The 23,502-nt window shown below is 44.0% G+C and overlaps 7 protein-coding genes across 10 annotated transcripts; 2 read left to right on the top strand and 5 right to left on the bottom strand.

Annotated features, from left to right (window-relative positions):
* Window positions 1-372: 372 nt before the first annotated feature.
* Window positions 373-2,995, bottom strand: BCIN_16g03590 (hypothetical protein). The gene is made up of 3 exons (XM_001550701.2): window positions 2,643-2,995; window positions 1,839-2,595; window positions 373-1,786 (listed from the first exon to the last, which is right to left on the bottom strand). The coding sequence occupies exons 1-3, from the start codon at window positions 2,810-2,812 to the stop codon at window positions 1,160-1,162; spliced, it is 1,554 nt and encodes a 517-aa protein (XP_001550751.1). The 5' UTR covers window positions 2,813-2,995; the 3' UTR covers window positions 373-1,159.
* Window positions 2,996-3,290: 295 nt separating this feature from the next.
* BCIN_16g03600 (hypothetical protein) lies at window positions 3,291-5,704 on the top strand. Of its 2 annotated transcripts, XM_024698102.1 has the most exons (6): window positions 3,291-3,557; window positions 3,616-3,890; window positions 3,940-4,007; window positions 4,057-4,723; window positions 4,802-5,035; window positions 5,104-5,704. In XM_024698102.1, exons 1-6 carry the CDS (start codon window positions 3,504-3,506, stop codon window positions 5,393-5,395), a joined length of 1,590 nt encoding a protein of 529 aa, XP_024553919.1. In that variant the 5' UTR covers window positions 3,291-3,503; the 3' UTR covers window positions 5,396-5,704. The 2 variants fall into 2 exon arrangements, with proteins under 2 accessions (XP_024553919.1, XP_024553920.1); XM_024698103.1 differs by having other exon boundaries at window positions 3,616-4,007.
* Window positions 5,705-6,416: 712 nt separating this feature from the next.
* On the bottom strand, window positions 6,417-7,390 carry Bcgst26. Its single transcript, XM_001550699.2, has 2 exons — window positions 7,109-7,390; window positions 6,417-7,033 (listed from the first exon to the last, which is right to left on the bottom strand). Exons 1-2 carry the CDS (start codon window positions 7,138-7,140, stop codon window positions 6,616-6,618), a joined length of 450 nt encoding a protein of 149 aa, XP_001550749.1. The 5' UTR covers window positions 7,141-7,390; the 3' UTR covers window positions 6,417-6,615.
* Window positions 7,391-9,106: 1,716 nt separating this feature from the next.
* Window positions 9,107-10,935, bottom strand: BCIN_16g03620 (hypothetical protein). The gene is made up of 3 exons (XM_001550698.2): window positions 10,331-10,935; window positions 9,999-10,258; window positions 9,107-9,930 (listed from the first exon to the last, which is right to left on the bottom strand). Exons 1-3 carry the CDS (start codon window positions 10,650-10,652, stop codon window positions 9,280-9,282), a joined length of 1,233 nt encoding a protein of 410 aa, XP_001550748.2. The 5' UTR covers window positions 10,653-10,935; the 3' UTR covers window positions 9,107-9,279.
* A 1,440-nt stretch (window positions 10,936-12,375) lies between these two features.
* Window positions 12,376-14,560, bottom strand: Bcecm14. The gene is made up of 2 exons (XM_001550697.2): window positions 13,952-14,560; window positions 12,376-13,902 (listed from the first exon to the last, which is right to left on the bottom strand). Exons 1-2 carry the CDS (start codon window positions 14,402-14,404, stop codon window positions 12,565-12,567), a joined length of 1,791 nt encoding a protein of 596 aa, XP_001550747.2. The 5' UTR covers window positions 14,405-14,560; the 3' UTR covers window positions 12,376-12,564.
* A 61-nt stretch (window positions 14,561-14,621) lies between these two features.
* On the bottom strand, window positions 14,622-15,560 carry BCIN_16g03640 (hypothetical protein). Of its 2 annotated transcripts, XM_024698104.1 has the most exons (2): window positions 14,926-15,560; window positions 14,622-14,858 (listed from the first exon to the last, which is right to left on the bottom strand). In XM_024698104.1, exons 1-2 carry the CDS (start codon window positions 15,202-15,204, stop codon window positions 14,814-14,816), a joined length of 324 nt encoding a protein of 107 aa, XP_024553921.1. In that variant the 5' UTR covers window positions 15,205-15,560; the 3' UTR covers window positions 14,622-14,813. The 2 variants fall into 2 exon arrangements, with proteins under 2 accessions (XP_024553921.1, XP_024553922.1); XM_024698105.1 differs by having other exon boundaries at window positions 14,622-15,560.
* A 1,756-nt stretch (window positions 15,561-17,316) lies between these two features.
* On the top strand, window positions 17,317-23,244 carry Bcsyt1. Of its 2 annotated transcripts, XM_024698106.1 has the most exons (2): window positions 17,317-18,301; window positions 18,437-23,244. In XM_024698106.1, the coding sequence occupies exons 1-2, from the start codon at window positions 17,902-17,904 to the stop codon at window positions 22,339-22,341; spliced, it is 4,305 nt and encodes a 1,434-aa protein (XP_024553924.1). In that variant the 5' UTR covers window positions 17,317-17,901; the 3' UTR covers window positions 22,342-23,244. The 2 variants fall into 2 exon arrangements, with proteins under 2 accessions (XP_024553924.1, XP_024553923.1); XM_024698107.1 differs by having other exon boundaries at window positions 17,317-23,244.
* Window positions 23,245-23,502: the final 258 nt, after the last annotated feature.

Genomic DNA, 23,502 nt, shown 5'->3' on the forward strand with positions numbered 1-23,502 from the left:
TCATTGAATTCCCATGCATCTACACACTCACACTCACATCCACATCCACATCCACATCCAACTGAAATGACGACAATATACCTACATAACGTTATCTAGTATATATTACACACTACATCATACACATCATACACACCACATCATACACACCACATCATACACACCTCACCACACCCATACCACACCACATCCATACCATCCATACCACCCATCCACCATCCCATCCCATCCCATCCCATCCCATCCCATCCCATCTCACACATGCCTCCCTCGCTCAGATCACTATCGCTACCTACTGTAAATAAGCTGGACCAAGCCTCATTCATAATACAACATTATATCATTATATCATTATGATTATTATAATTACCGTGCTTTATCTTTATCATACATAAATTATATCAATAGATGAATCACTTTCTCTCACAATCAAATCCACATATTATAATATAACCCCATCTTGAATTCATATTCCCTTTTCAACTCAATACAACAGATCCAACTAAAATAACCAAACAATATGTTACACAATCCTAGCCATCAGAATCAAAAGCTTGGTTATCATACAATCTCGCTCCAACACACCACCAGCCAGCCGCCAGGGGAAAGAAAAAAAAATTCCAACACGATGGTTAAGGATGAAGGATTGCATGCATATTGTTTGTTGCTTACTGGGTCGTGTCACGCAGGTACCCTTGATCATTGAAAGGCGATGAATACTGGGAATATCTCGCATACAATATCATGTCAAGGTCGTCTCGTGTATGACTGCGGATATATGACTCAATTTGTGTCTTACATAGGCCGGAGTGGCCAAGATGATAATTTTTTCAACAAGGAAAGAGTATTTTGGAATGAGCCTCCCTCATCCATGCATGTAAGAACTATAGTAAGCCACGTGTGGTGCTTGCCCTTGCATTTCGGGATGAACTTTTTGCATGGCCACCACAAGCTTGAACCGCAAGATCGCCCCTCCAAGTTCGAAACACGTGATGATGGTGACATCTGCCACTATCATCTGAAACCTAAGAGTAATGTCTTTCAGAAGTCTTCAATTGTGATTGATATAATGAAAAATGCCCCCTCGAATATCGACTTTCAATCCGCTTTGCAAGGAAACACCATCTATCGTTCCCCTCTTTTCCCCTCAGACAAATGGTCACCTTGACCAACGTTTTATCAGCTGCTCCTTATGAACATTCTTTAGTTGTAATCTTTGTAGATTGACCGCTTCAAGATTTTCCTGTAAATTCTTGATTTCCTCCTCAAATGTATTAAATGACGATACAATATCTGGATCAAGTAGTTGAACCTCCCCGTATACTGAATCAGCTTGAAGGACATTGTAAAGAAGTTTCATTGTGACGTCGGCATTATGCACATGTGAAGATATGGTGGTCTCAGTTGTTAACTCAAGATTGGCCATGTGATTCTTGAGTTTCTCTGTCCTTTCTTGAAGAGATTTCTCCAGAAGTTCAGTCCGCGCGTCATCAGTGTCGCTCTCATTCGGAAGTGTGATGCCCAAATTGCGAAGTAATTGTTGTTCGGCGTCCATCTCTTCAAACATTGAAGAACGTCGGCGATTACTGCGGGATTGTGCGTGTACCTGAGAATCTTGTCGTTGGCGTGTAATGGATTTGCTAGGTTGCGAAGCTGCTTGATGTTGAAGCTCTTTCTTTCCCGTGTCTATTGCAAATTTAGTGGCCATCTGATGACACTGATATTCTTCGATATGTTCTGCATATATCTCTGTACGCTGGACGAGAAAACTAAGGCATTCTTGCATCTAATAGATTGGTTAGAGATGTATACCTATCTGCTAATGTATCGAAACCTACGTATTTCAAAGCTTGGTAAGCTCGGTCTTGACCTGAATCCCCTTTGGCAGCGATTTCCCGTAATGCAGGTTCCAGATATTGCTGTTCGGCAGACATTTGCGCCACAGGTAATATCTCGGAATATAATGATTCGAGCTCTTCTTGTAATTCGGTGACTTCCTGCTTGTTTCCATCTTGGGAATCTGCACCAGGAGTGCCATGAAGAGCTTCGAGGTAGATCCGATCAAGCTTCGTCCTAACTCCATCAACAGTATGTTTAATATACCTGGCACAAAGATCCCGTATCCTTGAAATAGCATCATGATCTTCTGAGGATCCAGGATCAAGCTCTCCTGCAAGCTTTTGCAAGCTTGTTAATAATTTATCATCCTCCTTGAAGATCTCGTCCACCGTTTGTTTGGCATCAGATTGCGATATTTTATTTTGTTGCTCCAAGTCCGAGAGCTGATACGTCAAATTTTGAGACAGTTCCTCCACCGCTGAGGAGACCTGGCCATTTTCTGCTTCCCATTTCCGTAGCTGTTTTGTATCTGATTCTGTCCGGGCTACTCCCACCTTCTTGTAGTTCTTGACAATTAAAGCCAGGGCATTTTGTTGTGATCGTAGTGCTTCACTTTGTTTTTCAATCGCGGTAGTAGATCGTTGTAATTCCTCGATAGCGGTATGGAGTTGCTCATCACTCAAGTCGGAGATACTCGACGAATTCTGTAAACTTGCTAGTTTCTCTGCATCCCCTGATTGTGACAGTACCCCATATCTATCTTTGATTAGCATCATTCGCAGAAGATATTGACGCCAACTCACAGTGCGACTTCATCCTTGGTCAACAGTGTTTCTGGGCCAAGGTATTTTGAAATCCAAGCTTCAACCGCAGCTGGACTGCGAGTGTAATCGGATTTGATTGCATTACGATCAAAAGGTATACCATAATCTTCTAGGATCTGTAGAAGAAGTCCAAGGTTGCCGCCTTCCATAATGGTTGAAGTTCGTGGTACCGCAACCTTTCGAAAGTTTTGATGCACGTCTGAGGCTAGATTTAGCTGTGGACTTTGAAAGAATGTAAAGATGTTATTGCAGATTTAAGAAGATGAAGACTTCAGGATCTTAGATAGCATTGTTCCGAAAGGTTTGAAGGAGAGGTTATAGAATACGGGCTCGGGGCGTATTGTCAATCCTGTGCTGGATTTGTGGCATCCGTTTGTTTACACTGTACCGCCAGTGAATGCTGGAGATTTATATTTACCCCACAAATTTGATGTCGGACAACAACCTACTCTCTGACTTGTCGTATGAGAAAAACACCTACATTCACCTTGGGACTCAATGTGTGAAATCTTTGCACCTTTCTTGAATGAGGAGTGAAAAATATCCAAAGAGCTCAGGAAACAATCGGATTCCTCACAATCTCTCAAAAGATACCAGGTAGGCAGGCGTGAAGATACATGTCCCTCCGATATAGGTCATGATTGTGGGAGATAAGCTTTGATTGAGCTCCGGGTTCCCACTCGGCTATGACTGTCGTGATGAAGACATAACTATATATCCTAAGCATTTTCGTTCTCTTTTTCATGTTGCCTTTAGCTTCTTGTATGCTTCTTGTGTATAGGCAATGAGAAGACTCAATTCCATTGATAAAAGTTGAAGAGCCATCTGAAGGCATTCGTAATGGCCCCGAATATCACGGAATTCATCTCGGATGGATTTGAGGCTCTCAAACTAGTGAGTTTTGATATTCCCATACTCTTAGAAGATCTTCTATTGACATAACATAATCTAGGTGGCTCGACTATCATGGAGACGCAATGTGAAAGCTTGGATTCAAGTCCCCTTTGGCATTGTTTTGATTCTCCTAGCATGCTTCGGTGTCAATGCTCTCATAGGACTTAGTTCAGTCTCGTTTCCTGCATCTGTGGCATGCTTGATTTTGCTATTTCTTATTTTGAATCTTATTGATTTGGTCATTGGTCACCAAAGAACGAGAGCTTTGGTCTCAATTATTGATATTCCAGCTGGTTGGGCTCTTCGATATATCAATCTTTTTTTCACGCCTTCGTGAGTCATTATCTTTACATAAACGAAATCAAACATTAAAGGTTGATAGTTTCGTTCTATTGCCCTTGAGTGATAGTATCACTGCTACAGAAGTAGGGAAAATCATAGGAGTATTCCGTGAGTACAACAACACCATTTCCAACATTCTATCACTGATTGTATAAAGTCGTTGGGTTCTTGGTTATGTTCGCCGTCACAGCCTGGTTAGTTCGCGGTCTGCAAATTCTAGTAGGTTCGACCAAGCGTGCTATCACTGAAAGGGCTGAGGAGATGGGCGCCGAAAATGATGCTATTCCTCTCGCAGTATCGAGTAATACCAACTTCACATCGACCGATACGGTTAGTCCTATACAAGAACAAGAGCTGGCTGTGATTAGAGATGCTAGAGATCCACGAGAGTCTCCGGAAACAGAAAGCCCACCGCCAGAAACTATTGCTAGTACCATCCCGGTCCAACAAGAGCCATTACCACTCACACGAGCTCAGATATGGGCGGCATTCATTAACAGGAACTTGGATTTACTCACATATAGCGCTATTTTCCTCTTCATCGGAATCCCAGTTTATTATGCTACCGGTTATGCAATGCCAGTACAACTTACTTTTAACGTACTAGCCTACTTTGCAGCACAATCCCTTCCAGTTCGATGGAAGCAATTTTTACACCCTGTTTTGTTATCATCTGGCATCACTATCCTTGGTATATGGATCTTGGGACTCATTAGAGGCAACAATTTAGATGAAATTTTAGGAGCTTACAAAACCAACACCAAATATATCGCCTATTGGGATGGAGAAAGTAACCTCCCTCTCCCCGGTGCTGGTGACATCTTGTGAGTACTCCCATCTCGCAATGCTACTCGATTTCTATGAAATCCGGGAATCACAGCTAACCATCTTCATCACTACAGTAATAGCGTCCTCGACGCCTCCATCGTCTCCCTCGCTCTCCCCATGTTTCAATACCGCCACGAATTGAAATCACACTTCATTCCCATCACAATCCCTAGTGTTGTCCTTGCTATCGCTTCACTATTCGGTTATCCACCTCTCTGTCACTCTATCGGCATATCTCCTCCAATCTCTCTTTCATTCTCCGTGCGTTCTCTAACTCTCGCCCTCGCTACCCCTGCCGCTACCAACCTGTAAGTTCACTAAATTCTTTCTCCACTTTCCAATTCCACTCAACAAACTAACCTTTCCCCCTCTCAAGTGGCGGAAACATCAATGCAGCCGCTGCCCTTGCTATCATGTCCGGTATTCTCGGTGTTCTCATCGGTCAACGTCTTCTTACTTTCCTCAAAATCCGCCCTGATGATTACATAACCATCGGAGTCGCCATGGGTGGCAATGCCAGCGCCATTGCTACTGCATTGTTATTAGTCAGTGATCCGAGGGCTGCAGCGTTAAGTAGTCTGAGTATGAGTCTTTTTGGAATTGTAACTTTGGCGTTGACGTCTGTGCCGCCGGTAGTAGAGATTATCAGGGGGTTGGTCGGGTTGTAGGAATCTTGAATCAAGATGAAGGGAAAGATACATAGTTGTTGATATCATTGTAGTCAGAAAAGAAAGATGAAGTACGGCTCAGACATGAGGAAGAAATAATTCTGGGATAATATCATTATGAGATAGACTGAGTATGAACAAATACACTTAATACCATTCCCTCCGAATCTCCTCCGAGCCTTCTTTTCTGCGCTTTAGTTCACTTAACACTACATTCCCTTCACTCTTCTGCCTCTTCCTCCAATAAACTCTGCCAAGCAAGATCAAATACATTCCATTAAAGATTCAGTTTGAAATATCCAATCCTCAATTCCCAATTCCCAATCCCCACACCACACCTACACCACCACCTCATCTCATAATCACCCTTCTCACATCTCTCTCGATCATCCCATACCAAATTCAACTCTCCAATCATCAACGTCCCTATCCTTTAACTCTCAATTGCTTCCCCATCCTCACAAACTATAAGCATCTATTTCGAATCTATTCATCCACTCCATCTCCAACTCTCCCAATAAAATTATAGTAATATGATATCACACCAAGAGATACTCTATTCATATGTTCAAAACTCCGAGAGGCACATGCCATTTCCAGTCTAAGAAACAAAAAAACAAAAGAGAGAGGGGGGGGGAGATACTCAAAGATTGTGAATTCATCGAGCTTAATAGTATTGTACTTTAATATCTGAAAATCACAAGTGAATTAATATGTATATACATATGTATATGTATGTGAACGAAATACAGTACTTTCACATTAACTACCAACATACAAGTAAATACAAATACATTTCTGCGCCATGTCGGCTCCGTCGATGTATAGAGTATTTTGATGAAAGATAAAAGATATATATCTCAAGATCAAGATCATAGAGTAAACGTGTTATGAAAGTAGACTCGTGTGAGAGTATTAGTTTTCGATATTGCGGATCACTAGATGCCGGGTAATGCTTGTCTGAGGTAACCTTATATATGTAAAGTCACAGAATTTGTACTTGGTAGAGCTCGGTAGGTATTGAGAGCTTTATTAGCTTTTATGCGATTCTATTCTCTAGTGTAGGAGATGGACTACTCCAGGAATATCGAAAAAGAAGCTTCTATATCAAATTGACTGCGCAATGCAAGAATATTTGAATCCGGGCCTTCTTATTTCTCTTCCTCTCGAATCCACCACAACTAATTCGTCTATGCCCCTCTCACTCTAACTCTCACCTCCTAAACTCTGCCCTCAAGCACCATTCTTCCTCCCATGAATCCACACAATCCCATCAATCCCATCTGGAACAACCAAAACCAAATACCCTTATATCTTCCCTTTCCGCCCACCCCACCCTGACTATAACCTCTCATATAGACCCACCTGCTAACCGTCCACGCAGCTCCCAACGTCGCCGCCGACCGCGGAAACTCCAATCCAGCAACCAACATCGCCGTCACCGCTATCGAGTGATTCTCTGTAAAATTCGCATGTGCGCGCTGTGCGCAGTTGAATTGGTGTGCTGCGGTGTCGGTGCGGGACGAAGGAGCGTAGGCGGCTGGATAGTCGATTTTGGCGGCTTTGCGGTAGGTACCGGTGTTGATGCCGTGCCAGAAATTGAGGATGAAGGTGGAGGTTGCGGCGAGGATTACGTAGCTGGAAGAGGGGTGTTAGTGGGATGGGAGAATGGCAGGTGGTGCAGAAAAGAAGGACGGAAATGTATGTGCATACCCGTAATCGGCATCGAGAGTGATGGTAACCATTCTGGCTTGCTTTCTTGTCTGTTTACTGGAGGTATGTGTTGTTTCGTGCGGAATACGTATCGGATTATATATCGAGTTGTATGTAGATCTTGAGATTGCAGATCGAACGAATTGATAGGTGTGCTTTCCTCAACAAAAGACAGCAAGTCCCCTCGCAATATAAACATACCCAAATTCTAGAAAATCCACTCAGACCACATCGCATCCACATCCACCCACGCAAGCGTATTAGAAATCAAGAAATCGCACCAAAAGGTCCCTCCATCTCCATCGAAACACAGACCTTCTAAGCTCCAATCCATGAGTGTGGAGAAGGAAAATCATAGACCTCGGACATCAATTGCCCCCGCGCCCCGACTCACTGCATCCTCCTTCCTCCGTGTCGTCGGTCGGATCTACCTGTGTGTCATGAATCTACACACATGGCTATCCACGCGCGTAGGTATGTATGTGTATATGCGAATGTGGATGTGGATGTGAGATTTCCCGTTCATCCGCATGCACGATATGAGTCTCACCTACCTCTGCTCTCGTAAACATGCTCTCTGGTAAGTAAGACACGATTGGAAATAGACATCTTCATTGTCCGAAAGCCTTTGATCGGCGAGATTCTTCACTTCTCGCCATCCACCATATCCTACCAGGCCCGGACATTCTCCCTCGGACACGGAGTGGTAACTGAGAATGAAATCAGAAATGAAGAGAGGAAGGGAACGCGTGAATTTATACTCATCTCATGTCTGCATTGGTAATAAATTTATAGTGTGATAGGTGCTATATTAGCGTGTCTAGTGGTAACTTGATTGATTAATGATCAATCAAGAGGATGATGGATGAGCACGCCATGTGCACACAATATCATATCATTGAAGTTGGTTGGGCCTGTCAATATGGGATTAGTATTCCATTGTTGAGAGTATATGTACCGGCAACTCAGAATGGGGAATCTCATACATATATTATGCTTACCTACTCCATCCTGAACCAAAGTATCGGGTATCGACTCTTCCCCCTGATTTCAAAGTAGCACACAGAAAGGTTGTTTATCAAGTTGATATTAATATCGATATCAGTCCAACCATGCAACTCATCATGCACACCTCTAACCTTAACTTCTAATCATCAATATCTCAACTCAACATCTCCCGAGTCAATCCAAAATCTTCCAAGCTATATACTTCTCACTCAATTCCATCCCTCTCCCCTCCCCTCTCCCAAACAACCCCCTTTCATCCACCTACCCATCCATCTATTCCAGCATTCCAACCCCTCTTTAGATATACTTTGCACTTTAAATTATCATATCAAACATATTTATAATAATATTCATTCTAATATTATATTCACTATCCCATTCACTCTCCCATTCACTCTCCCATTCACTCTCCCATTCACTCTCCCATTCACTCTCTTATTCACTCTCTTATTCACTCTCTTATTCACTCTCTTATTCACTCTCTTATTCACTCTCTTATTCACTCTCTTATTCACTCTCTTATTCACTCTCTTATTCACTCTCTTATTCACTCCCGACCCTCAATTACTAAATTCAAAATCGAAATCTTAACCACCAACTTACAGATTACATCTCTACACATACATACTTTCTCCCTTCCTCTCCCCTTTCTTTCGCTTCCCCTCCCATTCCCAAACCTATAACTCAATACAATATTAATATATTACATTACAAGACAATACGTTATACTCTATTCCTCTTATTTCATTCACTTCATCTCTCCCATTACCCTTTCTTCACCCTCTAATCCTCATCTATTCATCCATTCATCTATCTCGTCAAGATCCAGAGATTGCTAGCAGGCGGTAGATATGTATGACTTGATGTGTGAGGTATCAAACATAAAAATTCCACGATTCAATAAGAACAGTTCATATCTATCGCCGAGTAAAGAATGAGAAAGTGTTTAGACTTTTACCAGCACACTGATTCACACCTCCAGAGAGTATATGTATAATACGATATACGAATAACATTTTATTTTGATTTCACATTGAAGCATCGCTCTGCACTGTAGTGGTTATTATCCCCATTCTATATGATACATATAGCCATCAAACACCTACTTATCATTCGCAACTCTCAATCCCCCCCCCCCCTCAAACCTCGCCGTCTCCCCCTCATCATTCATCATACCCACTCTTCCCCTTCACAGCCCCAAACGCCCCACCCCCTTTCCCAAACATCGTCTTCAAATCCCTCGCCAACAACTCCGGCTTCTCATGGGCATAGAAATGTCCTCCGCCCTCCTCAGTATTATCACTCTCAAAAACCACATTCCCCAATGTTCTCCCCCACGTCTTTGGAAACACCGCCAACTCCTTCGGATTAAACGTCAATCCCAATTTCACATCCCCAGTATAACTCTGCAAATAATCTCCCGTCAGTCTCCCCTCGCCCGGCTGCGTATGCATGAATTCATAGTAAATCCTATGCGCGGCCCCTGGTCCCGCGCGGGAAAACTGATAGATAGATACCCAGGTGAAGATTTCATCGTCGGTCCACGGATATGAATCAGTCCAATCGTGGAGTTTTTCGTAAATCCATGCTAGTAATGCGACGGGCGAATCGTGCAGTGCGTAGGCTAGCGTTTGCGGCTTGGTTGCTTGTTCCAAAAAGTATCCTCGGCCTTCCTGATCGAACCACTTGCTTCGAGCGAGTCCCTCACGCTCGGCCTGTGAATAGGAACTGGATGCGTCTTGTGGAGCTAAGTTACCATCCGTGGTAGAAGCGGGTGGTTTTGGTAAGATCATGTTTATATGACTTGCTTTGCACTATATGATGATGTTAATACCCATATAGAAATGATGAGCATATTCAGAATCTAAGAAAGAAAACTAACATGGTTAGGGTATAATTTCCCAATACCTCTCGTAATAAAGGAACCCCAATCTCCACCCTGTGTAACATATTCATCATAACCCAATTGCAGCATCAATTTATGACAAGTTTCCGCATACTGAGCTAATGCGAATCCACGTTTCTTGACCCCTTCGCTAAATCCATAGTTAGGAAGTGAAGGGGCGACAATATGGAATGCTGGGCCTCCTGGTTTCTGAAGAAGTGGAAGAATACGGAGAACTTCCAAGAATGATCCTGGCCCTAATAATTCATCTACGTCAGCATTCACTCACTCCTCATCCCAAAAGAAAAGAAGAAGAAAAAACCACCTACACCCATGCACAAAAAGCAACGGCACCGCCCCCGCAACCTCACTCTTCTGCCACACAAAATGGACATCCAACTCCCCGAACCCATCAACCTGCACGCCTGTCGTAAACTGCGCACCCTTCAATTTCCGATTCAAATCCTCTTCCTGAACTCTCCAATCCCACTGTTCCCACGCTTTCGCCAGGCGCTTCACGTCAGACAACGGAGCACCCAAATCCCATTCTGCATCAGCGAGTTCGTCCGGGAATTCCGCGTGCGAAAGCTTGCTTTTGAGGATATCAATTTTATCCTGAGGAATGGAGATTTGGAATGGTTGGGGAGACATGGTGAGGCGATGTGATGTGATGTAGTGTGAGGTGGTATGATTTGAGGGATGTGGTGATGATTATTTTCTCTGGTAAGGATAGAGAGAGAGATATATATATATATCAAGAAACCCAAAAGATGATCTTACAACCGAGTGAGAAGTTCAAATGAGGAATATCAATCCACAACCAACAAATGTCCACTTTCAAGTTCCAAGCACGAAACCCAAAGCTGCAAAAACTAAAGTAAACTTCTTCGATACGTAACACAAGGACAATCGTTCAATGCAAAACCAGATAGTCAAGATACTGTTGCACACAGAAGAGCAAGAAGAAAAAAAGAAACAATCTCCAAACCACATCTAGCAGTCCGGTATATATACAAGAGCTCACCCGAGCTGCAGTGCAACGCTACCCCGCACTAATCCCAGACGAAGAGGAATTGCCGTAGATGGGCTTTGTAATGTAACAACATTTGGAAGTGTATATCCAGTTATCGAGGAGGTCATATCCAGTTATCGAGTCCCATCCCATACCCATTGCATGGAACAACACATACATGTAGTATAGTGAGTGCACAGAAACGAAACGGAGAGTTTTCGAAATCCGAAGAAAAGATTAGTGAACAAAAACCTTAAATCGAGGGATCTGCAGATCAGACACACGCTGAGACTACTAGGGTTTATATAATTCGGGTATGGAATAATAAATATGAGAGAGAGAGAAAAGGTGGATGAAATAGGAACAGGAATAGGAATTAAGAAAGAATTTATAAGATGATTGATAGTTAGAGAATAGAACGATTAACAAAAGTAGTCAGTAGAGTAGGTAGTCGTAGTATGGACGCTATGACCCAATGAATACCAGTATCAATCTATCATAGTACGTCCTGGGACGTCAAAAAAAAAAAAACGATATTCTATAAAGGAGTAATTAATATCTTCAAAATTTTATTTTTCATAATAAATCAAGAAATCAAACATTTTCTAATCTTGAATTAGAACTGACGTAACGTATTAGAAGGTTAATGATTTATAATATAGTTATATTTTTTTAACTTTATTTTTATATGGATTTCCTCTCTCAGTTCTTCTCAATTCTTCTCCTCAAAAATAATAATAAATTTTTCCAATAACTAATTAACTATTCTAGTTAGTTATATATTTATTTTATAATATTAGTTATACCTTTTAGAATCTATAACTACCTATTCAACTATCAGAATCTCCGACCCCTCTTCCCCCCCCTCAAAAAAAAAAAACAAAAAAAACAGTAATTTATACACTTATTACCAAGATAGAATAATAGAATAACATAACAGAAACAATCACATTACACATTACACATCTACATAATTAATTAATTTAATTTAATCCTCGATTTTCCTGAGAACATACCTACCTACACATCCCACAAAAACCTACCTACCCACCAACACATCATCAACCAACCACCCCCCCCTCGGAGTCCGCATTGCACCGTCTCATTCCGCCCGTTACAATCCGAATGTACCATGCCATGCCATACAACATATGACATACGACATATGCCATTCAAGATATTCCAATAATCCAATGATCTAATAATCCAATGATCTAATAATCCAACCCAATAATCTAGTCCCATACTCCCGATCCAAGACATGCCTAGATATCAAGTCGCTATTCGCTATCATATCCTCGTGTTAGCATACAAGATCTCTCATAGTTATATGAACAACAAACACGATCCGGAATAAAATCATGATTTTATCGATATGATTATAAAAGTACACGAGTAACTAACTACCAACTAGTATGATATACATGCATTGAGCAATTGCAAACTACCGTATAACGCCTTGAACCCACAAGCGCCTCATCCATAAGGTATTACCGAATTATCATTACGCCTATAGACATGAATGTCAATATCAATATCAATCTATCTCATCTACTTCCTCTTGCGCTTCAACTCCCAATTGATATCTTCATATTCATCTGCCAATTCATCCGGGATAACCGAATCTTCTTCCATAGCCCCAAAAGGTATTTCAGACTTAACTGGTTCCGTAACCAAGGCTTCCTCTGAAGAGATTGATTTCTCGATCCCTTTATCGCCAAGAAGGAAGTCTCCAAAGTATTTGATAACATTGAAGACCTCTTCTCCAGTTGGAATAATGTTTTCTCTTGGAAGCAAGAATCCATAGCTTCCTGTATCTCTTAGCTTAATTTGATAACTATATCGAACTCGTAATTCGTGATAGAACCAATCGATAGCGGAACCACCTCCAGTTTCCATTCTGCTTGTCGATGAGTGACCGGGTGTCTTTGAAGAAACGGCACCTTCACAAGCTGAAGCAACAGTATATTGTTCGCCACTAGAGATTCGAATAGCCTTTGCAAGTCCCATACCAAGCTCTTCCAAATTTTCCAAACTAGGTGGATCGGCCAAGCAAGAATAAGAATAAGGATATAAAACTTGCTGAGAATATGAATGCAAATCCAGGAATCCAACAAAATGTACGTTATTGTTCTCAGTTTCATTCTTAGCCCATTCTGCAAATCGATGGGATTCCACAGCCTGGAAAGGAGCATCTCCTGGGTAACTTTCGGAACAAGGATTGCTTTGAGTCGCTGCACCCCATTCAAAGCCGAATCCACGGTCTAGATCAACACCACGACAGAATCGAAGATTAGTTTGTTGTCTATTCTTGCGCCATAAACGATCGTTCTCCCAAGTATACACATATCCATCCACATTGATGGTAGGAATGAGGACAAAATCGAATTCTTGTAGAAGCTTTGTGATAGCAGGCGATTTTCCATAAGAAGTAATCAAAGACCACGCAGCATATGTAACGGAGCTCACGGATATCCACTCTCGAGCATGAACTCCGCCGGATAAGATGATAGTTTGCCGTGGCTTGAGATTCTCCGAAGGTAGATTTGGAGATACGCCAATCCTTAAAGCTGGGATGTCGCGACCTTCGTAAGAAGTTCCAATGCTGATCATTCGAACGTGTGTGGAAAACATGGAAGACATAAGACGCATCCATGGTATGATGACGGATAGTGGTTGATAGTTTTGAAAGAATACATTGTCTGCCCCGTCGACGGTACTAGTTCTCAAAGCCGGGGTGAATGCTTTTTCAACATGTTTCGAGGGAAACGCTACATCAGCATATGCCGTCGATGGATACGATTGATAAATACTCTTTGCCAAATCAGGCATTAGACAAGAGTATGCAGTTTGTAGAGATTTCGGCAAAAGGCCAAGTAAGGAGGGAATCTTTTTCATCAGTTAGCACTTCAATAACAGTAAATGTCATTGTACGCACATCATCTTCTCTCAAATGAATATCCGCCCAGTTACTTGTGAATTCCCAAACATCCAGGAAAAGGGTCTCTGCAGCTTCTGCCAACGCTTGTTCCTCCGCTGGCGTAGTGAGATTGAATCGCAGCACCTTATCGCCGCCATATTTCGCAAGTAAAGTCGCTGGGAGTTGGACATGGGCCGGTCGCGACACGCTCCCTGGTACATTGGGGTTCTTTGCGACCTTTGGGGGAAGACGGAAGATCTTTTCTATCGCAGTATCACGCAGCCAGTTTAATTTGGGGAGGACATTGCGGTATTTAATGCCCGACTCTTCCTGTGGAGGGTATCGCGGGGTTACAGGTGACAGGTGAGCATGGCCGTCCGTGGCCCACGGTGCTGCGACGACATACGGGACACACAGGAGAATGGACAGCAGAAGAATAAACGATGACAATGTCGAGTGCGGTTGCGACATAATTAATTTCGCATTTAGAGATTGACGGAGGGTCAACAAGCAGTGAAGGTTGTGAGGTTGTGGGTCGTGATTGGAATTATATTGGAGATGATTCGTGGGAGAGATGAAATAAAGGTTTTGGTAGGTGGAGAGACGGTACTAATGGCCATTCCGGCCTAGAAGGGTTACCTGTGCCTGATACCACCATACCGTGCGTACCTCGAACCACTCGAGCAACTGGTGGGATGAATTTCAGAAAGATTGTAATTTTGCAGTAACAATGCATCAATTTGATATATCGTGTTTATCGTATGATTTCCACAGCTGCTATACTATCTGGCAGCCATTCTCAAACATAAAATCCTACCTGGGAGACCTTCAACCTCTCTGTCTCAATCCCGTCTGCTCTCCTCTCCTCTCACCTCACCATCTACGCAAAGATCTTACAGCCCATCTGCGGCGATACAGAAATGACCTGTAGACACGCATCATATCAGTATAGCCATAGACAAACCCCAATCAGACGGTCGTTGAGTGCCTACCATCGCACTCTCTTCTAGCAGCTTCACTTCCGACGGCGTAGCAAGAAGCGTCCAAAACATGATCCCAATCACCGTCGAATCTTCTCTGTGTAATTTGGTGACTGAACGAGATCCGAAAGATTCGAGGAGTTGTTGAAGAGGATGCGTTCCATCTGCAGGATGACCGTCTACTGGGTACACCACCCATGGCTCTGTCGATCGCATGTTTGAGGTGATATCTGGAGACGCCTTCCGATCCGTGGTTCCATCTAGGCTTTGCGCTTGGTCCAGTGAAGCCATTGTATGGAGCGTGGAGTGCGCAAGTAGTGTGAATGAATTAGTGGTGAAGTGACGCGTGGTATTTGTCGTCCATCGAATTGTCTAGATCTCTCTCTAATTACAGCGTACGGTGCAACGCTCGGGGTGATGCTGCGAACCAGCTCACCGGGAGTTGCTTGACATCCCGGACGTGGCGCCTTATCGTAAACACACCGGTCCTTATCTTAGAGGATACTATGGAGCTGCTGCGAATGAATATATTGCTCATTTGGCACTTGACTGAACTCTACAATAATAGATGTGAAACACTGAGAGATGATAGACTGGACACTTCATTACTTCATGCCAATAATTGCTTTTTTTCGAGTACATTGTCTCAGTTGATTGGTTTGGGATTCGCTCGGGACGGTCTACTCGTCTTCAGTCGGATTCATCGCCAGTGAATCAACTGCCAATGAATGGACTGTGAGCTATTGCCATTCATCTTGTATCTTGGTTATGTGCGTATAGTGATTCTTCTGGTTACGTGGATCAGACATTCAGCTGGATACGTTGGCACGATTGACTGGTTGGGGGAAGGGCTGCTGCATGGAGGGAGATTCTGGTCGTCAATATTCTATGGAGGGCCAAGAATGCATTGTCGGTTGAGAAAGGCTAGTGTTGAGGTCTTGGAGACGAATTCTTGATGGTGGCTGGACGATGGGATTGTCGATGTGGCCAATTGCATGGTAATTCATCTGCATAGGGATATCCCACATGCAGCGTGTGCGAATATCTTGTTTGGTGCTTGCTCCTCTCTTGTGTTTCTCGTCTCATACGGCAGAGCAGAGAGGGGTAAGCAGCTTATCGTGAAAGAATGGCTGGGCTGATGTGAGAAGAATGTACGAAGGCATGAATGATGACGACAAGATGCGTTCTTCTCAGGAGGCCCTCAGATGTCCCTCGGATCTCCCTCAGATCTCCCTCAGATGTGCCTTTGACAACAGACACCCAAATGTATGAGCGTCACTTTTTCCCACGAGACATTCCAGTTCTAACGGTTCATTAGGTTTTTTTTTTTCTTTTTTTCTTTCTCTCCTCCCACCATGCAGATCACTCAACGCTTTAGAACATTCCACCATGCAAAATCGAAGCTCAAGGACAGCTCAAGCCTAACGCAGGATGATCTAAAAATAACGCCGACTGCTTGATTCTTCTAGAAAGAAAGACGGTTGGCCCCATCCCATGCACTTGCACTGGCATCCAGACGACGGGGTGGATTGACTGACAGCCCGACTGCCTGTTGAGGTATCGCTATCGGGGTTTTGCCCATGTTCGGGAAATTGCATTGTGGAAGTATCAAATTTTATTGATCCATATAACAAACCACTTGGACCGTATGGCAATCTTTACGTTAATATGATCATATGGGGTATTGCAAAAGTTAGGTTTATATGTTTCAGAGTATTCTCCAACGTGCAAATCTTTTTGGGTCGAAAGGGGGAAATGATCACAGTGAAGGCTGTCTGGGCGATGTGCCCGTCGGTCCGTCTCGCTCATATAGTCGCACACAGACAGTCGCAACATCTTCAGCAGATGGTGGGTGGTGGGCGGTGGATGCTGGACGGGGTTTAAACTTTGACTGCAGACGCTGCCCACGCGAATGGCAGGAAGTGCTAGGGATGTAACAATAATAAGGTTATTTGCAAACACGAGTTCGGGGAATCGACATGCTGTGGAAGTTTGGGATTGGATATTTGATGTTATTTGTGTTTGATACAGGTTATAGATAGATAGAGCAACTATCGAATCCAATTTAATAACGATGGGATGCAATGGATACCAAGAAATAGATAGTGCCGTGTGCCATGCTGCCATGCTGCCATGCTGCCATCCTGTCTCCCCAATCTTGCAAAGTCTTCACGCGAGGACGATGCAGCAAGAACAGATGGCCGGTCTCCTCTTCTATTGTTCCATTGTTGACTCTCGTGATTCTGGTGGTTCATCGTGCTCTCTGCCCAGCCCAACCAGGTTTGCGTCATTCACCTCAGGGGGACGAAAAAATGACTAAAAGATTTGGGGTGGGATTTGCAGTCCACCGAAGACGAGGTGGGCATGGTACGGTACGGTACGGTGGTCTTGTCTACCTACTTCGGCCCTCGTACTTCGCACGCATTCATTACCCAGTCGTTATCAAGTGCGCGCAATACCTGTCTGCATACGGACGGTGCGTACTAGAAAACCAAACCTACACATAAATAGAATTTGCAAATGATTACCACCTGCTTTTTATTACGCTTCATTGATGTTTTCGCCCCGAGCCTGCACTGTGCATTTTATATGAATTGTTACAATTGATCGAGCTGAGCTGATCTGATCGGATCGGATCTGATCGCTTTTGTTTTCTGCACTCCTCTCTGTCTCTCTCTCCCTCCCTCTCCCTCTCCCTCCCATACTTGCTTTTCCAAGAGGCATGCCCATTGCCCATTATCCACCAACGACCCCCCCCAGTCCTTTCCCTCTTATCCACTTGTTACGACTCTCCTACTTTCCCGAGGATCTCTCTCCGACCACTTCAGCCTCATACGAAGGGATACAAGTCTTCAAACACGCATCGCCAATTCAATCCTGCACGCGATTCGCAAATGTAATGTTTTTCGCCGCCTGAAACAAGAATCATCACCTTGCCTCCTAATTATCCCTCGGGGTAGGATCAATGTTGTTCGACGTTTCTCCAAAATGCCACTACTCCGTCGTCGTGCTGCTGCCAGCGATGCTGAAATGCGACGACATAGCTTCTTGCCGACCGATGCAAATACTTTAAACCCAATTCTCGATACCGAACTTCCAGATGGCAGAGCGAGTGAACAAATGCCACGACGTCCTTCGCCTGGAGATTTTCAATTAAACACGGCAGAGCCAGGAGCAATGGCATCGTTACCCATGTTACATAGGCCTGCCACAGATTATCCCACTGCGCTTCAGCGATCGGGCTCACCACCGATACAGGAGGAAACGTCGAAACATCGTCGCTTCTCTATGTTAAGGTTTCGACATGCTTCCGACTCACAATTGTCCACCAGGTCGCGATTACAGGCTCAGAGTGCAATAGCGGAAGATGCTCCTCCAATCCCTCAGCGCAAGTATTTTCCATTTGATGTCATTCCTCCGCATTTAGGGGCTTTTTGTTTGTTCAAATAATTTACTTTGACGAAAGAATTGCTTGCTTGCTTGCGTGGTCTACCTTCTTGGCATCGTGCTGACAACATACCAGCCCCAGAGATTATCACTACTGCTCCAACCATGGATTTCAATGGAGGTCGCCCAAGTAAGAAAAAGTCGCGCGTCAGACTTCCTGGCCGTACCAAATCGACTGTTGTGAACAACAATCGAGCGAAGCAACCAGAGCTACCGCCATCACAACCAGAAGATACGTCGGATATCGAATTGCTCTCGAAGAAAGAACGCAGGAAGACAATGTCAGAGTCGGGCCCGAGCAATAAATCCCGTGTTACTTTTGACGAACCAAATCGCCCAATGACCCACGGCAATGGTGGCTCTCCTCCTGCATATGGAGACGAAGCATCCTCGGCATTGGCTCTACCAGTAAATAGACTTTCGGAATCTTCAAGATCAGATGCAAGCTCGGGCGAACATGGTGTGTATGCAACGACGACCACCACCACGCATACTGTCCAAACAACAACTACCTTCTTTCGTCTTCCTCGCCGGAAGAAGCCCGCCCCATTATTCGATCTCAGCCATCTTCCACAAAAGTCCGCGCAAAACGATGCTTCAAATTCGCTTTCTGTCACGAGGTACCCCACTGCTCCTTCATCCGACTCGGTTCGGGCCATAACCCCCAAATCATCGGAAGACCTGACGCCGCAAGGTTCGCATTCTCCATTCCCACCGTCGCCGTCTCACACCCCTTCATCTCCCAGTGCTTTGATGAAGACATCGTCGGGTGTAGGTCGGCCGGGCACCCCCTTATTAAGGCAAGGGTCCACTGCGTCATCTTCGAGATCGTCACCTACCCGTTCCAGATTAACACTGCGCGGACGTTCATCCACTCTGAGCTCGTTGAGAAATGCACCAAATGAAGATTCTCTACCGACACCCACATTACCGTCAACCAGGACTTCTACATCCACTGGTAGGAAAAGTTTTGGCGATTTGTTTAATATTACAGCTCGGTTGCGCCAGAATCCTGAACCCGCGAATAATTCGGGACCTACCACTCCTGCTTCAAATACTTCGAAGAACAATTCTATGCAACTGAACCGAGAAGAGGCTATCATTCTGCCGGAACGATTCGATGATGATACACCAGCTAATTACTTAGTCAGGCTTGAAGAGGCAGTTAGTCGAGGTGTTGTAGCTAGTGTACTGTCGAAAGGGACAGACTCTTTCTCCCAGGCTGTTCTTCGTAGCTATATGAGAGGGTTTGGTTTCTTTGGAGATCCTATGGACATGGCCATTCGAAAGTTGCTCATGGAAGTTGAGCTCCCCAAGGAGACTCAACAGATCGACAGGTGCTTGCAAGGTTTTGCCAACAGGTATCATGAGTGCAATCCTGGCATCTATGCATCTCCTGACCAAGCCTACTTTATCGCCTTTTCACTTCTTATCTTACACACAGATGTATTCAACAAAAATAACAAACACAAGATGACAAAGGCAGACTACATCAAGAATACTCACGGTGAAGGAATCTTTGACGAAATCCTGGAATGCTTCTATGATAACATCTCATATACACCCTTCATCCACGTGGAGGATGACCTAGATATCAATGGCGAAAGAATCATACCCCACAAAATGAAAAAGAAGTCGAAGATTCTTCGGGGAGGTGGCGATCCTAACAAACGTCCTTCGAAAGAACCAGTTGACCCTTATACCTTGATTCTTGATAGCAAACTTGATACTCTGCGCCCCAACTTGAAGGACGTCATGCATCTTGACGAACATTATAGTTATCTTGGCACTGCGCCGTCTCTGAATCTACGAGATTTACAAAAGACATTCTTCAAGACAGGTGTTTTACAGATTGTTTCCGCCAGATCACGACCAGATGCCTTCATGTCGGAAAAAACTGTCACAAATCCCGAGGAAGCACAAGCCGGTATCGTGGACATTAAAATCACCAAGGTGGGTTTGTTATGGCGAAAAGATGCCAAGAAGAAGAAGACTCGCTCTCCGTGGCAGGAGTGGGGAGCTATACTGACTGGTGCTCAATTGTACTTTTTTCGAAATACCGCGTGGATCAAGAGCTTGATGCATCAGCACGAGACGCATATTAAACAAGGTCACGATGGCACGCCTGTCATTTTCAAGCCTCCACTAGAACAATTCAAGCCCGACGCATTAATGTCGACTGACGATGCAGTCGCTTTGGTAGATTCTACCTACAAGAAGCACAAGCACGCTTTTGTCTTTGTGCGCCATGGAGGATTTGAGGAAACTTTCTTAGCCGACAATGAAGATGAGATGAATGATTGGCTGGCTAAGCTCAACTATGCCGCAGCATTTCGGACTGCTGGAGTTCGTATGCGTGGTGTGGTAGGTGGTAACTACGAAGGGCAACGTAACCGAGGTATTCGTCGACTAGATAGTGCAAACGAATCCACCAGGTTCATTCAAACACCTTCTGGTGAAGTTTCTATAGTCAGTGGAAAGATTGACAACAAAATGCAGGACGATATTTTGGCCGCACGTCGCCAAATTATGCTGCAAAAAGTGGTTGAAGCCGAAGAAAAGCTTACCGTTGCAGTTAAACAGTTGGATTCTCAACTTCGAAATGCTCGCCACCTACAAATTCTAGCTCCAGTTCAACCAAAGACTAGAGAGCAAGTTTTGTCAGCTGCGGCTCGCATGGCTGCCCAATTGAAGTGGGGTCGAATGGAAATTTGGCGTTTGAAGTGTCACAGGGATATTTTGATTTTGGATTTGGATGAAGAGAAAAACATGGAAGGAGATTTTGTGCAGAAGACGGATTCAAACGGAGATACACCAATGTCTGCACGATCTGCTTTGAGCCGCTTGCAATCCAAGGCAAGTAGCTTAGCACCGCAAGGCACGCCTAAATCGCCAACATTGGATTCCATTACTCGGCCTTCTACGTCCGGTCCATCGCTTTTACCGTCAACGGAGAGGGAACACACAGCGGATGACATATTTCAGGCAGCACCAAACTCAATGCACAAATCTCAAGCATCTTGGGAACTTCCGCCTTTGGTTCCCAACGAACACGTTACACGTAAGCCTTCAGTTTCCAGTGTCGTACCGCCAAGTCCCAGTCTTGCCACGATGCCATCTCGTTCTAGCTTGAATCAAGCTCCAACTTTGAGCTCCAAACCTTCGGATCCAAATCTCGATGCTGCAGAGCAATCTGTTCTTGAACAAACTGGGTTGGTCGATTCAGACATGGCGAGCGAAGAGAATAAAGAGCAGTCAACTGAGAAGGACAAGTTTGGCAAAGGCAAAATTCGTCGCAGTATACATCAAACGTTGCGTGAGGCGCATGTTCCAGCGCATCACCGTAGTCGAAGAGGCAAGGACTCAAATTCTAGTGCTGGTATGTCAGATGAAGGCACTACAGATGAAATACTCTCTCGTGGTTCTGGAAGCTTCGTTGTACATGGCAAAAAGGCTTCGGTCATCACGTTCGGGACGGAACTTCAGAGCATGTCACCAGAAGAACGCTTACGTCTTCGTAAGCAGCCTCACAAGGATGACTCTGAAGCAACATCTCCTGCTACTATCGATGACGACTTTCACTCCGTACTTGCTGAACCAATTGAATTTCGCCAGCGCCATAATTCAGCTGCAAGTACAAGTACAGCAACTGCCATGAGTTTTCGGGAATTGCATAGAAAATATTCCTCGCAGCACTCAGACAGACCTCTAAACCTCGCGGTCAACGTAGATGACGACGACGAAGCGGCAGTAAGTATGTCTGACGGCCGACGAAGCCCATTACCCCCAGTCGAGGACGAAAACGAAGACGAGGATTCAAGTAGTAATGAAAGAACAAAATTCTACACTCCAGATCCCTCACCTCGTGGAGCCGAGTTTGATGAGCATTCGCTAGTTGAACCGAACCCACAGTACGAAATTGAACACATCGATTCGAATGAGCGGCTACCTAGTCCAACTCTTCAAACAGTCGGTGCTTGATCGACCCACCATGTTTTATAATGGTAAACTACCAACACACCCTTTCCACATATCCACACAACATTTTCATATCATTTTTCTTGTCTCTTCATTTATTTCGGCGAAATTAAAGCATAGCGCGCATGCAACTATTCTAACGACGATCCTTTATATATCCATTTCTTGACTTGCGGCGGGCTCTTTTTACAATACCTAGGATGATTGATATTTGCGGGAAGCGAGAAGGGGAGGATTTTTTTTTTTCGCAAGAATTAAAAGTATTTGATGGTTCATTTTTCCGGGAGTACCTTTTTATTTTTGACTTGGTTTTTTTTGTTTTCCTTTTAGTGAAGTTTACACTTGTTGTAGTGATTATTTGGGACACATACTTTTGAAAGCATTTATAGTGCGTATGTATACTAGCGGATGGCATGGGTAGGGATGGTGGATAGGGTGAATGGGAAGGGAAGGAAAGTACGGGCTGTAAGATGTATCGGGTTAGGATCCAAATATTTCCATGTGAAGGGGCTGTCTTATGGTATGGCACATGGTTTCGGCTGCTGAGGTCATGGGCCGGATTGGCGTTTTTGGAATGGGGATGTATTCGCTTTTTTTTTTATAGAAAGGGGTGGATGTGATAGTAGGCGAGAATTGGGAGGTCTGAGGAATGGGATGATTCGAGATGACGAGAGAAGAGAGAAGAAATTAGGAGTGGAACAGTTGTTTGTGGAAAATCAAAATATGGATGGGTCGATACCCGGTGGCAGAAAATGGGAGAGTGAGGAGGATGATGGCGGAATGTGATCGAATGGGAGGGGATGCAATGAAGGGAATGGAATCGTATCGAGTTGAATTAATATCGGAGTGGAGTGACGACAGTAGGAAGAGAAAGGAGATAGGAGACACAAATAACAATGAAGATTCATACATGTGATCTTTTATGTGAAGTGTTGTTTGTGATTGGTTTATTTGTCTCGTATGTGAATTGTATCGACTCATTGATTGAATGTGCTTTGGACTTTTTCAAAAAAAAAAAAAAAAAAAAAAAGATGTGGGAAGAGAGAAATAAGAAATGAAGGTTGTGAAGATGTTGTGTGTATGTGTGTAGCTTCATGTATATCTATCGATGGCAACGACCACGATGGACGATATGTGATCCCATCATTATGGATTGTGAGATTA

Source organism: Botrytis cinerea, chromosome 16 (assembly GCF_000143535.2).
Source record: "Botrytis cinerea B05.10 chromosome 16, complete sequence".
Lineage (NCBI taxonomy): Eukaryota > Fungi > Ascomycota > Leotiomycetes > Helotiales > Sclerotiniaceae > Botrytis > Botrytis cinerea.

Excerpts from the sequence above, each read along its gene's own strand:
- BCIN_16g03590 (XM_001550701.2), bottom strand. The coding sequence starts at position 2,812 with ATGGAAGGCGGCAACCTTGGACTTCTTCTACAGATCCTAGAAGATTAT. Across the intron at positions 2,596-2,642 it reads ACCAAGGATGAAGTCGCACT|ATATGGGGTACTGTCACAAT; the intron begins GTGAGTTGGCGT and ends AATCAAAGATAG. Across the intron at positions 1,787-1,838 it reads CTTACCAAGCTTTGAAATAC|ATGCAAGAATGCCTTAGTTT; the intron begins GTAGGTTTCGAT and ends CCAATCTATTAG.
- BCIN_16g03620 (XM_001550698.2), bottom strand. The coding sequence starts at position 10,652 with ATGTCTCCCCAACCATTCCAAATCTCCATTCCTCAGGATAAAATTGAT. Across the intron at positions 10,259-10,330 it reads GTTGCTTTTTGTGCATGGGT|GGCCAGGATCATTCTTGGAA; the intron begins GTAGGTGGTTTT and ends ATGAATTATTAG. Across the intron at positions 9,931-9,998 it reads GGAAATTATACCCTAACCAT|TGCAAAGCAAGTCATATAAA; the intron begins GTTAGTTTTCTT and ends ATCATCATATAG.
- Bcgst26 (XM_001550699.2), bottom strand. The coding sequence starts at position 7,140 with ATGGTTACCATCACTCTCGATGCCGATTACGG. Across the intron at positions 7,034-7,108 it reads ACTCTCGATGCCGATTACGG|CTACGTAATCCTCGCCGCAA; the intron begins GTATGCACATAC and ends CCCCTCTTCCAG.
- Bcsyt1 (XM_024698106.1), top strand. The coding sequence starts at position 17,902 with ATGCCACTACTCCGTCGTCGTGCTGCTGCCAGCGATGCTGAAATGCGA. Across the intron at positions 18,302-18,436 it reads TGCTCCTCCAATCCCTCAGC|CCCCAGAGATTATCACTACT; the intron begins GCAAGTATTTTC and ends ACAACATACCAG.
- BCIN_16g03600 (XM_024698102.1), top strand. The coding sequence starts at position 3,504 with ATGGCCCCGAATATCACGGAATTCATCTCGGATGGATTTGAGGCTCTC. Across the intron at positions 4,724-4,801 it reads CCCGGTGCTGGTGACATCTT|TAATAGCGTCCTCGACGCCT; the intron begins GTGAGTACTCCC and ends TCATCACTACAG. Across the intron at positions 5,036-5,103 it reads ACCCCTGCCGCTACCAACCT|TGGCGGAAACATCAATGCAG; the intron begins GTAAGTTCACTA and ends CCCCCTCTCAAG.
- Bcecm14 (XM_001550697.2), bottom strand. The coding sequence starts at position 14,404 with ATGTCGCAACCGCACTCGACATTGTCATCGTTTATTCTTCTGCTGTCC. Across the intron at positions 13,903-13,951 it reads TTCATTTGAGAGAAGATGAT|ATTCCCTCCTTACTTGGCCT; the intron begins GTGCGTACAATG and ends CTGATGAAAAAG.
- BCIN_16g03640 (XM_024698105.1), bottom strand. The coding sequence starts at position 15,204 with ATGGCTTCACTGGACCAAGCGCAAAGCCTAGATGGAACCACGGATCGG.